Source organism: Anguilla rostrata, chromosome 1 (assembly GCF_018555375.3).
Source record: "Anguilla rostrata isolate EN2019 chromosome 1, ASM1855537v3, whole genome shotgun sequence".
In the NCBI taxonomy this organism is placed as follows: Eukaryota; Metazoa; Chordata; class Actinopteri; order Anguilliformes; family Anguillidae; genus Anguilla; species Anguilla rostrata.
The window spans coordinates 70039780-70056102 of NC_057933.1; the positions used below are offsets into that span (position 1 = coordinate 70039780).

Genomic DNA, 16323 nt, shown 5'->3' on the forward strand with positions numbered 1-16323 from the left:
CATTGAATCTGCGTTGGTGGTGGGGTGGGGGTTGGGGGGGGGGGGTAGAATGCGATTCGATTGGATAATCCAAGGATTTAATATCCCCGTAATCCTTGTAAAATCCTTTTGGTATTACTGCAGAGTGAGATTAACCATGTGTGTGCGTGTGTGTCCATGTGTGTATGTGCCCGTGTGTGTGTGTGTGTGTGTGTGTATGTGTGCGTGTGCGTGTGCTTGTGTGTGTATGTACCATCCGTGTGTGTGTGTGTGTGTGTGTGTGTGTGTGCGTGTGCTTGTGTGTGTATGTACCATCCGTGTGTGGGTGTGTGTGTGTGTGTGCATATGTGCCTAGCGCTCTGTGTTTGCGTGCGTTAGTCTGTGTGTAGGGTGTTGCTCACACGTTTGGCTGAAGAGAAGTTTAAAGGCAGTGTCCTCTTTAGAAACCCCTGAGGAAATTACAGCATGGGCACAATCTCCCTGGCCTCTAGCATTTTACACAGTGCCACTGAGGTCAGGACCGAACTGTGCGGATTCTGAGTAACTCACAATGGGGCCCGCTCTTGGACTGGTATAAACACGTAAGTGAGACTGTAGCTGTGCACAGTTTCAATGAGCATAAGAGCTCTATGTGTGGGTGCATGTATAACTGAGTCACTGAGCGTGTACTATCATGTGAATCAGCAAACGTGTGCGTGCGTGTGTGTTGCTGAGCGTCTGTGAGCATGCATGCATGTTTCTGATGTTTTGTGCAGGTGGTTTTGTCCATTTAAAAAATTTTGGAACGTAAGTAATTCGGAGATAACATGTCCTGAGAGAAAGCGAGAGGAAGAGGAGAGACAATTTGTCTTTAAATAATGAAGCTTTTTAGGACAGAGGGATGGAGAGAGAGAGAGAGAGAGTGTGAGAGAGAGAAAGAGAGATTAAAGAGGCAAAGATTGGAAATGTATTTTCATTTAGCCTCCTGCTGGAGGGAATATATTTTACTGTGCTCTGTAAACTCCTCCTCTTTTCACGATGCATTCTACACCCCTCCTTTCTCCGCCGTTTTCCCTCATGTACTCCCTCTCTGTGCTGAGCCTGGCCTTTATGTGCCTCACTTTCAGCCCCACCCCTTCTATTTTCCTGCCTGCCACATCTTTTTTCCACCCCTCCATCACCCTCTCCTCCTAACCTTCTCCCCCCCGTGTTTATTATAAGTGCATGACTGCTGCCCCTGGCAACCAGCATCCTTGTTTACCTGCTTGGGGGGGGGGGGATGATGTCGTCACGGTGTTGCCACGGCGACCAGAACGCGAGGAGAGATTGCGAGAGGGGGCGGTTGCCATGCTGATTTGGAGAGCCATTGTCAGAACCACCTCCCCCTCTCACCTGCTCCTTTTCTCCCTCACTCCATCTCTTTTATTTATCTTTCCATTCCCTCAGCAGTTTCAATATGATGCTAAATATAGACGTGCATATGGGCAGAAGGATGAATAGGAATGGATGGCTGCTTTTGTAATCACAGATGCACTGGCAGTTCGCTACACACACACATGCACACACACACACACACACACACACATACGCACACATATGCTTGAAGGCTCACGCTCCCACATACCCTATTTGTTCACAGAAGGATGGATGCCTACCCCAAATCCTTGTAGGGCCAGATTACTAAATGGACAGATAAATCAATGGCGGGTAGAGGGAGAGTGAGGCGCAGATAGATGGATGCGGGGATGATGGATGATAGGTGATGGCTCAGATAAGAGACAATCTCTCCTGCGAGGGCAGTGTCTGGACGCAGTGATGCATGGACGGATATTTGAGAAGATGAACAGGAGAGCAACATGTATGCGCTTTATGATCTGGGACATATGGATGAGGTGTCACATCAAAGCACGCCCTTTACGGATGTGAGCCATGCATCAGAGCACGGGGTGAAAGATCACGTCAAAACATGCCTGACATCGCCGCACATCGCCTGTCTCGCAACGTATAGCAATTCTTACTCTCGTGTAATTAAAAAACAGACTTTTTTTATTAATCTTTCTGTCCGTATGTTTTATTCAGTACGGTAATTGATGTGTTTTCTAATATATATAAATATATATTGACACATTAATTTTTCACAAGGAGAGTTTATGTTTGATTATGATTATAATTGTAATAAGCTATGATTATATTAAATTAAATAATGGTATTATCATAATTACCCATGAATACTAACAAAGATGATTAGATGCACATTAGAAATGCACACACTGTTATAATATGCCGAAAGGAACCTGGGGATAGTAATGAAGACAGAACCATTTTCGTGCAGAAGAGGGATGAGGGTTTACCCATGTAGATTTTCACCCAGGTCATTTCACTGGAGGTGCGCTTACGTTATACGGTCAAAAAACAATCTGGGAAAAAAAAACAGCTACAATTGGTTGTACATCCCCGTCCGGACAGAACAAACGTTTGTGTGTAAATGTTTGCCGGTGTGTCAGTGTTTGCGTCGGGCGAGAGTGTTTGTGCGTGTGTAAGTGTGCGTGCCTCAGCCAGGATCGATGTTGTCTTTCTGTGACAGATCGCAGCCGATCAATCAAGCCCATCGATCAGCACCTCACTCTAATTACGCCAGCTCCCTAATTAACAGCTTCATTAAGCTGCTCTTAACACACCGTGCAGACCTTGGCATGACACCCCCTTCCCCCTCCTCTATCTCTCTCTCTCTCTCTCTGTCTCCCTCCCTCCCTCCCTCTCTCCCTTCCCCATCCTCTATCTCTCTCTCTCTCTCTCTCCCTCCCTCCCTCCCTCTCTCCCTTCCCCCTCCTCTCTCTCTCTCTCTCTCTCTCTCTCTCCTCCCTCCTCTCCCTTCCCCATCCTCTATCTCTCTCTCTCTCCCTTCCTCATTCCCTCTTTCTCCCTCTCTCTCCCTCTCTCTCTCTTTCTCTCTCTCCCTCCCTCTCTCTCTCTCTCTCTCTCCTCCCTCCCTCTCTCCCTCTCCCCTTCCCCTCCTCTATCTGTCTCTCTCTCTCTCTCTCCCTCCCTCCCTCCCTCTCTCCCTTTCCCATCCTCTACTCTCTCTCTCCCTTCCTCATTCCCTCTTTCTCCCTCTCTCTCCCTCTCACTCCCTCCCTCTCTCCCTTTCTTCCTCTCTCCCTCCTCTCCCTCCCCCTCTCTCTCTCTCTCTTCTTCCTCCCTCCCTCTCTCTCTCTCTTTCCCTCTCCCTCCCTCCCTCCCTCCCTCTCTCTCTCTTTCCTTCTCTCTCTCTGTAAGTGTGGTCTTACTCAGAGATGGCTCACTGCTATGACTAACCTGCTGCATTGCTGTGTTCGTGACATTTTACAAGCTGAACAAGTCACGGACGATGACAGGAGCTCCAGTCCCATTCTCACAATTCGTCTTCTGCTTTTTATTTCCCCCCACAGCCAAATCCCTCCCTTGTCAGTCCCTCTTTCTTTTTTATTTCTCACTCTCGTTCTTTCATCTGCTCTGTCCAATTATATGCTTTCGCTTTGTTTCTCTTTTTTTCTTCCCATGGTGCCCTTTTCTCTCCTGTCCTTTCTAGTTCAACTATCTATCCTTGACCCCTTCTATCTATCTATCTTTCTCTTCTCTTATTCCATTCCTCCACTTATCTTCCCCTTTGCCCTTTAGTCTTCTCCTTTATGTTCTCTCCCTCCCTGCCTTGTCTCTCTGTCGCTTCTCTCTCTCACTCACGCTCTCTCTCTCTCTCTCTCCCTCCCTCCCCCTGGCTTTCTCTCTCTCTCTCTCCTGTGTGTCCCTTCCTTCCTCTGCCCCTGGCTGTGACTGCGGCTCTCGCACTCCCCCCCCCCCCCGTGCTCTAATCCTGCATGCCTCTCTAATCCAGATCAGCTGGCGAGCATTTTAATCCCATCACTCCCCGATCCCGCTTGAGTGTGTGAGGGAGTGCGTGCGTGTGCGTGCGTGTGCGTGTGCGTGTGCGTGTGCGTGTGCGTGTGCGTGTGTGCGTGTGCGTGTGCGTGTGCGTGTGCGTGTGCGTGTGCGTGTGTGTGTGTGCGTACACGCAGGCGCGTGCGTGTTCCCTCTCTCAGTGTGGGTGTGTCTGAACAAGGGGAGGAAAGCTGGCATTGAGATACAGGAAAAGTGGGGCCTGCATAGAAAGGGAAGGACGGGCATTTTAATTAATCAGGTACACCCAGCTTGTGTTCGTCGTTTCAAACGCAGAACAGATTGACGCGCATACACATGCACACACACACACACGCAGACACACACACAAAGATGCAGGCACCACACTACACTATCACTCACTCACAGCCAGCGTGGTTTCAAATAGAAAGCACATGCACATACAGTCCTCACAACAGCACCCTAACCTTTACACGCGCGCACAGAAATACTGTGTGTTGAGTCCTGAGTACTCAGCCTGAATACAGTGTAATAACATTCACAGAAGCGCCTCCCAATCAGACTCTGTTCTGTGTGCTGGGGAGATTAGGAGTGTGAAAGCAGAGAAGCCAGGCTGAGCTCTGCGCTGTCTGTCTTTCAGATGAACCGCCCCATCCAGGTGAAGCCCGCGGACAGCGAGGGCCGAGGAGGTAAGGCCAGTCTACAAACATACCTGCGTACTCACCTGCTCGTCAGTCTACCAGCTGTCTCACCTGTCCGCTGTCTACAGACAGCTGCAACTGACCTAGTCATCAGTGTACCAGTCCACTGTTTAATCTGTCCTTTAATCTACCCATATATGAGTATCTTTTTAAAAACCTGTTCAGTAACTCCCCTGTTCATCAAATTTACTGACAGATAAGTCCACATAATCATGTGTATACTCGCACACCTGCAATTAAATGTACCTGCACACGCACCTGTCCATCTGTACACCTTGGTAACTACACAGCAGTTCATTTTCACACCTGTCGAAAATGACCTGCTCATAAGCTTATCTGCCCTGTAACTTTCTGTAGTTCACCTGTTGACTGGTGTATCTGGCAACAAAACCAACTGTCTGCTTAAACTACACTTTTGTCCAACCTATAATAGATATTGTGTCACTTAACCATCCTCCGCTGTTCCTTTAGCCAATAATATCTTATCAGTCCATGCACCTGTACAGACTGAAGAGGCCGATACAATTTGTTTTCTGGCAGTTCTGGGTGGAACAGGTCCAACCTGAGAGCAGATCCATTGGCACGACCCACACAGACAGATTATCTGATTGAAGTGGAAACCAATGAGGCAAATCAAACCTATGAAAATATAAAGACAGTTCAATAAGTCTGTGGAACACTGACAAAACTCCCGAGTTAAAATAAGCAGTGATGATGCTTGGTGCTCTTTGTGACGTGCTCAGTTTACATTGCCCTCTGGTGGTCAGTACTAAAAATGCAGCGTGAATTTCTTTTCCCTGGTTTCACACACTGGGGAAATAAAATATCCAAACTGCAGACTTCATGGATCCATCCATATTCCAATAAAGCTATGCATATTATTAACAAATCAAAGTTGAACATTTGAAAATCCTTCGAGTTATTTGCAAATGTGCACAGTCTAATAAGCATCAAATGTATCAGGATTGATTAAACTCTGGAACATTTTCTGTGCGTATGTGTGTGGTTGTGTGTTAGCCAAACCCCTGCCTATTAACCACTGTCTCTTCTGTTTCTGTCTCCTCTTACCCTCCCTATGCCTTCCTCTCTTTCCTACCACTGTCACGCCATCTCTTCCTCTACCTCTCCTGTCTTTCTCTCACCCCTTTCTCACCTCCCCCCCCTCCCCTCCCCTCCCCTCCCCTCCTCTCCTGGCCCTCTCTCCCTCAGAAGACAGGAAGCTGTTTGTGGGCATGCTGGGGAAGCAGCAGTCGGACGAGGACGTGAGGAAGATGTTCGAGCCCTTCGGGAGCATCGATGAGTGCACGGTGCTGCGGGGCCCAGACGGAACCAGCAAAGGTAGCGAGGGGGGGTGGGGGTGGGCCCTGGGGTGGGGGGTGCCGAAGAGAGCTGAGAATCATGGGGCTTCGCCTGTCGGTCTTTCATCAAACGTGTTATTAAAGCGGGAGCCTGCTATTTTCCATCTCATTGGTATTCATATGATTAAACACCTGAAATGACTTTTTAAAAACCTGTTAAAGTAAAAAAAGAAAAAGAGGCAATGCAAAACAGTGCAGTGACAAGGGACCTTAAAGTGTGATTAAGGCTTGATCTCCTGCGTTATAACACCAAGCGTCAGGCGCTGGTATCAGTCCTGTTAACGAGCATGCATGTGTGGGGAGGGGGATATAGGCCAGCGCAGCAAAGCTCTCAGCTGTTGACGTATGTGGGAAGTACGTGCAGAGTGTGCAGTGTCGCATGGTGGTTGATGAGTGTGCAGTGCTGCATGGGGGTTGATGAGTGTGCAGTGCTGCATGGCGGTTGATGAGTGTGCAGTGCTGCATGGCGGTTGATGAGTGTGCAGTGTCGCATGGTGGTTGATGAGTGTGCAGTGCTGCATGGCGGTTGATGAGTGTGCAGTGTCGCATGGTGGTTGATGAGTGTGCAGTGTCGCATGGCGGTTGGTGAGTGTGCAGTGCCGCATGGGGGTTGATGAGTGTGCAGTGTCGCATGGCGGTTGATGAGTGTGCAGTGCTGCATGGGGGTTGATGAGTGTGCAGTGCCGCATGGGGGTTGGTGAGTGTGCAGTGCCGCATGGGGGTTGATGAGTGTGCAGTGCCGCATGGCGGTTGATGAGTGTGCAGGGCTGCATGGAGGTTGATGAGTGTGCAGGGCTGCATGGAGGTTGATGAGTGTGCAGGGCTGCATGGAGGTTGATGAGTGTGCAGTGCTGCATGGTGGTTGATGAGTGTGCAGTGCTGCATGGAGGTTGATGAGTGTGCAGTGCTGCATGGTGGTTGATGAGTGTGCAGTGCTGCATGGCGGTTGATGAGTGTGCAGGGCTGCATGGGGGTTGATGAGTGTGCAGTGCTGCATGGCGGTTGATGAGTGTGCAGTGCTGCATGGCGGTTGATGAGTATGCAGTGTCGCATGGTGGTTGATGGGTGTGCAGTGCTGCATGGTTGACGCTGGTGCATTCGTACCCTGCAGGTTGCGCCTTTGTGAAATTCCAGAGCCACGCAGAGGCGCAGGCCGCCATCAACACACTGCACGGGAGCCGCACCCTGCCGGTGAGCTGTCCGTCTGTCTGTCCGTCTGTCTGTCTGCTGCACCCATAACATGACCTGCTCCTGCCCAGTCAATGCATGACAAAGACCAGACTCCAGCTTGTTGGCCCAGCCTGCACTGGTGACACAGCCTGCACCGGTGACACACATCTTCTATCAGCAGAGCCATCTGTGTGCCCTTCATTTTGTAACATTACTGTGAAAGTCATACCATTACTCACTGTGAGCAGAGGCAGATGCAACTGCAAAACCTTCACGTGTATTTTGTATGTCTTGTCAGCGTGGTTATATCATCTCTCTCTCTCTGTCTCTCTCTCTCTCTCAATCACTCTCTCTCTCTCTGTCTCTCTCTCACTCTCTCTCACTCACTCTCTCTCTCTCTGTCTCTCTCTCTCTCTCTCTCACTCACTCACTCACTCACTCTCTTTCTCTTTCTCTCTCTCTCTCTCTCTCTCATTCTCTCTCTCTCGCTCCTCGTCTCTGCAGGGTGCTTCCTCCAGTCTGGTCGTGAAGTTTGCCGACACCGAGAAGGAGCGGGGACTGCGGCGCATGCAGCAGGTGGCCTCCCAGCTGGGCATCTTCAGTCCCATGACCTTGAACTTCGGAGCTTACAACGCCTACACACAGGCTGTGAGTGTTGTGCCGAGGAGTCTACGAGTGAGCGCCCCCGCCTCCTGTGCAGTCTTGGCGGTGTAACTGCAGCCCGTAGCCATTCTTGTCGTGACATAGATGATTAAATACGCTGAGTATCGTGTTAACAGATTGTGAGAGTGATATCTGTGGTTATGATAGTGATAAAGAAAGGGGAAATATTTGCTTCCACATGGGAAGATACTGTCTGACAATAATTAAACAGCCACCTTCAGTGATTCCACCATTGATAGCTGCAATGTTCATAATTGCTCAAGTAACAGACCAATGACTGGAAATACTGCATTTCCTCAGCATACTCCTCCTGCTGGTTAATTGGTACTCATTATTGCTTTTCTTGCTCTTTCTCTCTCCTTTTCTCTCTCTGTCCCCGTCTCTCCTTCTCACAGTTGGTCCAACAGCAGGCCCTGGTTGCACAGTCAGCGTACTTGTCGCCCGTGGCAACAGTTGCCGCGGTGCAGATGCAGCAGATGGCTGCACTCAATGCCAATGGCATCATTGCCACGCCCATCACACCCATCACCCCCTCTTCGGGTAACAGCTGGCTATCAGTGCCATCTCTGTCAATGCCTCCATGCCTGCCTGTGTGTCCCAATGTCTGAATGATTGTTGGTCTATCCTCTGTTAGTCTATCTGAAATGTACCCTCTCTGATCTGTCCATCATTCTCTATCAGCTTCTCCATCTCTGTCCTTCTCCCTGTTCCAGTCTCCCTGTACTCCCCTCAGTGTGTCTCCATGACGACCAAATGCTCTTATCTCCTTGTCATGCTCTGCCTCTCTCTCTTTCTTATGCACTATAGATTCTAGTAGCTGTCAATCACAATCTCTCCTGCACTGTGATTGGTCCTCCTGGTTTGCAGGTACAAATACCCCCCCAACAATCGCAGCCACACCTGTGCCAGCACTACCTCCGCCAATTGGAGTCAACGGGTATAGCCCTGTGCAAGCCCCTGCCAATGGACAGCCAGCGTCCGAAACACTGTACACCAATGGTGTTCATCCGTACCAAGGTTAAAATCCTCTCGCGCAGATTTGATAGTGCTCTTCAGTGTTCCTCTTTGTAATCAGAGTGACACGAGTCACAGTTAACCTTGAAGGACTTTGCACAATAGCAAAATATTATATAAGCGTGCATTCATTTCAGGCTTTTCTGTGTTCACTTTGCTTGTGTCATTCCCTCACATTCTTCTGTGTTTTTTTCTTAAGTTCTCTCTCCCTGTCTCTCTCCAGCCCAGAGTCCAGCTGCAGCCTTGGACCCCCTTCAGCAAGCTTATGCAGGCATGCAACACTATACAGGTGAGTGTGTGTGTGTGTGTGTGTGTGTGTATGTGCGTGTGTGCATGTGTGCGTGCACGTATGCGTGTGTGTGCATACTTGCGTGTGTGTGCGTGTATGTGCCTGTGTGTTTGTGTCTTTTCAGAGCGCTAGTCTCAGACTCTCTATCAATCTCTTTATAGCGGCGTACCCTGCTGCGTATGGATTAGTTGGCCAGCCGTTCCCACAGCAACCCACCCTGGTTGCCCAGCAACACCAGCAGCCCCAGCAACAGCAACAGCGCGAAGGTGACGGCACTTCCTGTCAGAATGGCACTGCACCCATCACACCTCCACCCTGCTGCTGTCTCACTTCCCTCCCTGTCTGGCTCCGGTGGTATTTCTGCCTCATCCTGCATCACTCTCTTCCTTTCTGTCCATCTCACAGCTCCTAGCTTCAAGTGTGAGGTATACTTCTCTGTCTCGCACTCTCTTCTTTTCTCCTTCCAGTCTCCTTCTCACATTCCCATCCCACCATCCCTGATATCCTCTTTTAATCTTTTCCCTAATTCCCTCAACAACCTTTCCTCCTTCCATCCATCCCCACCTTCTCCTGCCCTCTGTGCAGTAAGAGCCTTCTGTGGTTTAACTGACCTCTTTATGTGTTTGTGCGCGTATGTGTGTGTGTGTGTGTCTCTCATTCAGGTCCTGAGGGATGTAATATCTTCATCTACCACCTGCCCCAGGAGTTCACTGACTCGGAGATGCTGCAGATGTTCCTGCCCTTTGGCAACGTCATCTCCGCCAAGGTCTTTGTTGACCGCGCCACCAACCAGAGCAAGTGTTTTGGTGAGAGAGACACGCTGTGTGAATGCCCCCTATAGTCCAAAGGGTCTGTCAACACCCCCTTTATAGTCCAAAGGGTCTGTGAATGCCCCCTATAGTCCAAAGGGTCTGTCAACACCCCCTTTATAGTCTAAAGAGTCTGTGAATACCCCCTATAGTCCAAAGGGTCTGTGAACACCCCCTTTATAGTCTAAAGAGTCTGTGAATGCCCCCTATAGTCCAAAGGGTCTGTGACCACCCCCTTTATAGTCCAAAGGGTCTGTGAGCGCCCACTATAGTCCAAAGGGTCTTGTGAACGCCCACTATATCCAAGGGTCTGTGAACAACACCTTTATAGCCCAAAGGGCGAGCGCCTCTATAGTCCAAGGGCTTGAACACCTTTATAGTCCAAGGGTCTGTTGAGTGCACTATGTCCAAGGGTCTGTGAACACCACCTGTATAGTCTAAGAGCCTGCAGAATGCCCTATAGCCAAAAGGGTCTGTGAACACCCTTTATAGTCTAAGAGTCTGTGAATGCCCCCTAAGTCAAAGTTCTGTGACACCCCTTATAGTCAAAGGGTCTGTGGCGCCCATATGTCAAGGCTGCACCCCCTTGGCAAAAGTCCAATTACTTTGTACTGAACATATTTCATTCTCCGGATGGTTGTTTCTGTGATGCTTAAGTGACTTTACAATAACGCAAACGAGCAAGGCAGCAGCTGCCTTTGAACAGCTGCCGCTGAACGCCTGAAAACTGCTTTGATGCTGATGCTGATGCTGATGGTGTTGATGTACTTTATTGTTCCCCAGTGGGGAAACTCACACTGTCATCAGCAACAGCACACAAATGCGTCATTCAAACAGACGCTTAAAATAAGGGGCTGCCGCCAACACATTAATGTTCAGTGCACATTAATGACGACTATGTACAGTGCAGTGTGCAAACTAAAAAAAAATATTCTAATGACAAATATATCGACAAATTTAGGGGAGGAGGCAAGTGGCGTTGCCGATTGGGGACATGCTTGTGTGCGAAGATTGAGTCACACGAAGGGTACTGTAGCCAGACTGCCACACACATAACAGGCTACGATTTACATAGCCTTGTTATTGTATCCCCATAAACCAGGCCCACTGTGGTGTATCGCTAATTCCACTGGCTCCTGCAGATGTAACCTTTTTTTTGTTTTTTTTTTGGGCGAAACAAAAGAGCCACAATCCCTCAAAGGGCGGCGATAATCCGCCCGTGGAAAAGGGCCTTTAGCCGCCGCGCCGCGCGACGCTAATCCTCCGCTCGGCTCCCCAGGCTTTGTGAGCTTCGACAACCCCGCCAGCGCCCAGACGGCCATCCAGGCCATGAACGGCTTCCAGATCGGCATGAAGCGGCTGAAGGTGCAGCTGAAGAGGCCCAAGGACGCCAACCGGCCGTACTGAGGCTCCGGGGGGAGCCGGAGAGAGGTGAGGCGGAGCGGGGAGGGGAGCGGCAGCGCCGGGGACTAGGCCGAGCGGGAGCGGGGTGTAAAATGAACAGGCTGTAATGGCGATAGTGTGGCTTAAAGCAGAAGGGAATGTTCAGGGCGCCTGTCAATCACTGCTCAGTGAGAAAGACGATTGGTGGGAAAGGGGAACATAGAAAGAAGGGTGGGATTCAGGCAGCTGGTGGTAAGAAAAGAGTAATTTTTCATATAAGAAAACTGGTAGTTCAAAAGAAAATTTAAAGTTAAACCATGTTTAATTAATGTTTAATTAATTTAATTAACTATCATTAAATTGAATTAGATTAAAACAATAATTAAAACAATAAAACAAATATTGTTATCGTTCTTTATTTTATTTTTTACTTTTTATTTATCTTTTGTACTGTTTTTATTTTTTTCCTGAATACAACATACCACATCCAAGATCCTCCTGTCCAATCATAAATTGTGAAGACTCCGTCGCTATGGCTATGGTTACCTAGCAACCGATAAAGCCCTGCCCCCCCTTCCTCTCACGTTGTTGTAAGTTTATTGGACTGTGTTGGTTGCCGTTGGCGATTGCCTGTGTTTGGGTTGCCGTGGCGATTGCCTGTGTTGGTTGCAGTTGGCAAATATGTTTGTTTTTTGCTCGTTGCCCCAGGCGACCGGCCATGCTGTGAACCGCATGCCGTGTTGCCGTGGCGACAATGGATTGTGTTTGGTGCATTGTGAGTTTATTTTGTATTTTTGCACATACTGATCAATTACTGTCACACTGAGATAGTGAATAATGTTACAATTGGCAATATATAATAATATAACTTCTATCACTTACTGTAATTTTCACACCTTTTGGTCATTTATGCCATTATCATTGTATTTACTAATATCGTTTACAGTTTTGTTTTTGATCAGTTTCCTTAGTGTGTTGATTGTTGTTATTATCACAATTACTATCACAATAAGTATCATTACTATTTTATGTATTTTTAGTTGGGGAGGGGATTAATTTGTATGCACACATACTGTGTGTAGGTACGTGAGAGTGTGAGCTCGTGTGTGTATTTGTGCATTTGTGCATGCAACGGAGTGTGTGTGCAAAATATTTGAATCGGGAATTCACCGGAGCGTGCGTCCACATGTGTTTGCGCATACGTGTAAGCATGCGCTTGGGTGTGTGCGTGTGCGCGCGTGTGCGTGTGCATGTGCGCGTGTGCGTGTTTGTACGTGGGGAGTCAGGTTGTATCAGTGTTCGTCTGGGTGTCTGTTTCGCATTCCTGTCAGCGCTCTCACACTGCAGTGTGTGCTAGACACTAAAAAAGAACAACCCGCTAGCTCACTGACAAACACGGTGACAGGTTATGGAGTCTGCGCCACAGTTTTGTGGGGAGTTCTATGATTCTGACGTGCGTTTCTATTAGAAGTGCTGAGGCCCTGTTCGGATCAGAACTCCAACTCAGTCTATATTCCAAACCCACCATGCCCACCATGCCACACTGTATCACAGCCAGAACGGGACAGAAGCTGGTGAGACAGCTGAACCAAAGAATGTCAGCTGGTAAAAAGAATTGGACTGACAGGGCTTCCGCACCAGCGGGTGACTTTCCCTGGGTTCCTTTACAGATAATGCATCATTCCACTGTTTTCCACACCCGCCTACATCCCTGCAACACCCTGATTGGTCCAGTTTGGTGCCACTTTGCTTTTCTCTCCTACCTGGGTAGAAATGCAATGCTAATCTCGGACCATCCCGTGAACCTGTCCCAAAAGCACTTCACATGCTTGAACAAATTGGTTGCAGGTGAATTTAGGCTTGGCAGCAATATTAACTAAATTTGGCCAGTCCTGCCACCATTTTGACTTTTTTCAGTTTTGTGATAAAACTATAGGGACATACTTATCTGTCCTGAAATGCAACAGTTTGTATACCTCATTGGAAGATTTTTCATTTTTAATGATGATTCAAATTTGTATTTATTACTTCATAATAATAATTCAGTATCTATAGCCTATATTTGTACGCAATGTGCTGTACAGTAAAAAATATTCAAGCTTAAATGGATCTCTACCGCACACTGAAGTGGACTATATTTGTGGATGGTGGTGGGAAGAGTGTGGATTCACTTGAAGTTCTGATAGGTACCTCTTTCCCCTTTTTCAGACTTCATTTCTCCCTCTTGTTCCCCCCTTCCATCTCTCTCTCTCTCTCTCTCTCTCTCTGTCTCTCACTCTATACCTTCTAACTGTTTTACCCTAGCCTGTGTTATGAGGTAATGATCTGTGGTTGTCATGGTGAAACACGATGCCTTGTGCTGATTGGAAAACAGCCTTCCTGTCTAGGAATTCTGGGTAATTAGAACACAAAAGAAAAAACTTTCAAAAAAAATCTGCTTCAAAATGGTGCAAGAAAAATCTTGCTTTTCCCTTTTTTGGGTTGTTCCATAAGTTGCAGTTTATTATTTAAATTATATATCAGTTCACTTCTTCAGGATGCCCAATACATCCAGCATCCAAATAAATCTTTTAAAATGTGTTTAAAATCTCAGAACAACAGTAAGACTTATCAGGAAAAGAAAGAAACTGTTAAATCTGGAAAAATAGACAAAAATAATGACATTAAAATGCGTGGGTATACAAATTACTTGCCTGATAGTTTCCCAGAATTCCTACACTGCAACTTCTGCCAGAGAGTTATGCATGTTGGGGATCTGTTTGCCTGCAAGAAATTATAGTATGCAATACACCATAAATATACACTTGTTAATACAGGTTAACACACACACGCACACATACACAGACAGACAGACAGACACACACACACACACACACACACACTATCACACACACACTTATGCACATGCTCAGCCTCACACTCACCACACACATGCAACAAAATACATGCTCACACACACACATGCGTACACACACACACACACTTACGTACATGCTCAGCCTCACAGACACACACGTGTGCGCATGCACACACATTTTGGACAGCAATCTGGGTTTCACTTTGTGAGTTGCATGGGCACTTGGTGTGTAAATGTATATAAGGACTACATAGAGATATTTTGTTGAAAGACTTCAGTATGCCAGTCTAAATTCAGACTAGGTAATCTCAATTTGTATGCCTTGTAGAGGGAGGCATCTAAAGCATTGACACTCCATGTTTCAACTCAAGTTCCAAAAACCTTGGTTGAGAAATAAGTCAGAAGAATATATACAAGATAACCGAATGGAAAAAAGTTTTGTCAAACATTTGTGGAAAGTACTGTTTCAAATGAGGGGTGTAAGATTTTAAATCCAAATGCAAAACACTTTGTCCCCAAAGTTTTGTAAGGAATTTGAGAAAGTGCTACTCTTTCTGGTTCCACATTTTTATTCAATTCAAAGTTCACCAAGTGCATGATGTTGTGAATATACTGAAATTAATTTACACTATACTGATGTGTTAACTCAAAGAGAAAGACAAAGTGAATTGTGGTTAGATTTATTTTAACTCCTGGTTAGAAAATGTGAACTGAACATATGATCAGAGTTTAACTTACACATACCACCTGGTTCAATTTGAACTTTATTCAAGCCTGTTTTATTATACTAAATTATGCAATATACATGTATAATTAATGCATTTATGTGAAACTTATACTTTTGGGCACATACTGCTCAAATGCATCCTTCATTTGAATCAGTGTTTTCCAGTGAATCCATGGTTCACAAGTGGTTCACAGAAATATTCCAGTCATTAAATGGAGTTCAAACAAGGGGTGTACTTAGTAACCTACAAACTCAGGCCATCAAAGGCAGCCTTTCTGTTTCACGCACAGAATCCTGTGTTGGTTTCAGACTCACCCTGTCTCTCTGAACACCTGTTGTTTCACTTCAGTGTCGACCCAAGAGTCTGCTTTGCTCCTCTGAACCCAAGGATCCCAGATCTGAACAGATCACATATATTCTGCCAATCCAATTCTTTATGAAACTGAGTAGGTTTGGACCTGAAATCACTGCAGATTGTGGCAATTGCAGTGATCTCTGAACTAAACAGAGCAGGCAAAGTCCCAGAGACAATGGGTGACTGGAACACAAAGGGTTCATGCAGACAATGTATGTTTCAGCCTAAGAAATTCTCTTTCTCTCTCCCTCTCTCTCCTCCTACTTTCTCTCCTCTCTCCCTCCTCTCTCTCTCCCTTCATATCAGGTGAAGATTCAGTAGATGCCTGTGGAGAGTTTCCAGTGAATGCTGCCTCAGACTGCGGTGTCTGTTAAGCATCAGGACGTCCTATCTAAAGTCACAACTGCACAATCACACGTCAGACACACGACTCCATGCTCAGCATATTTATCAATATGTACGGACCAATGTAAAAAGAAAAAAAAAGACACATATCCAGTGGAAAACACAAAGACATGTCTGCAAGACAGACCCGAGACTCGTGTACAGACACACTTACAAAACACACAGACATACTAACCCCTGACCATCTTATCCAGATTGAACTAGATTTGACTGGAGTCTAGGAGGGGTTTATTCCAGGTGTACAGCACATGAAGAAGGGGTTAGAGGAGCAGGAATGAAAGACGGTATTAAAGTTGAGTGAGGGCACTGATGAAAAAAGAGTAATTAAGTATAATATATTACTTCTTCTGGTCTATCATATGTTGTGAAGAGTTAGCTTCTCTTTCTGAAAAGAAAAAAAACTGAAAAAGATTTGACTCAGCAAGCGTAGTTTAGAAAGACAAAGAAAAACGCTTATAACTGTAAATAATTTAGTTTAAGAAGAGTAAAGAAAAAAGAAAAAAATGCAAAACTAAGAATCCTTTACATAAAAATATGAAAAACAATGAGATATTATTATTATTGTTATGATTATTATTATCAAGGGATTATTGCATTTAAAAATGGGAAGGGGTTGAAAAAAGTTCAACATATTTTCAATTTCAGCTTAGTTTTGTTGAAATGTGGGTGGGAGGGCAGAAAACTTGGGAGTTTTAATATTTGAAGTATTTTTTATTTATTAATTAATTTATGAATTCCTT

At 46.5% G+C, this 16323-nt stretch overlaps 1 protein-coding gene across 10 annotated transcripts in view; it reads left to right on the forward strand.

Annotated features, from left to right (window-relative positions):
* Nucleotides 1-15690, forward strand: part of LOC135233266 (CUGBP Elav-like family member 3) — a 29832-nt gene extending 14142 nt beyond the window's left edge. For 2 of the 10 annotated variants that reach the window (XM_064296621.1, XM_064296694.1), the window contains exons 4-14: nucleotides 4493-4541; nucleotides 5763-5891; nucleotides 7023-7102; nucleotides 7586-7756; nucleotides 8140-8284; nucleotides 8552-8761; nucleotides 8982-9047; nucleotides 9209-9313; nucleotides 9710-9853; nucleotides 11136-11287; nucleotides 15485-15690. In XM_064296621.1, the coding sequence (XP_064152691.1) occupies nucleotides 4493-4541; nucleotides 5763-5891; nucleotides 7023-7102; nucleotides 7586-7756; nucleotides 8140-8284; nucleotides 8552-8761; nucleotides 8982-9047; nucleotides 9209-9313; nucleotides 9710-9853; nucleotides 11136-11263 (1227 nt within the window). In that variant the 3' untranslated portion in view covers nucleotides 11264-11287; nucleotides 15485-15690. Of the gene's footprint in view, nucleotides 1-4492; nucleotides 4542-5762; nucleotides 5892-7022; nucleotides 7103-7585; nucleotides 7757-8139; nucleotides 8285-8551; nucleotides 8762-8981; nucleotides 9048-9208; nucleotides 9314-9709; nucleotides 9854-11135; nucleotides 11288-11731; nucleotides 11830-11947; nucleotides 12015-15484 lie in introns of all 10 variants that reach the window. The other 8 variants (XR_010323799.1, XR_010323800.1, XM_064296640.1 and 5 more) reach the window with 8 other exon arrangements.
* The last annotated feature ends 633 nt before the right edge of the window (nucleotides 15691-16323 follow it).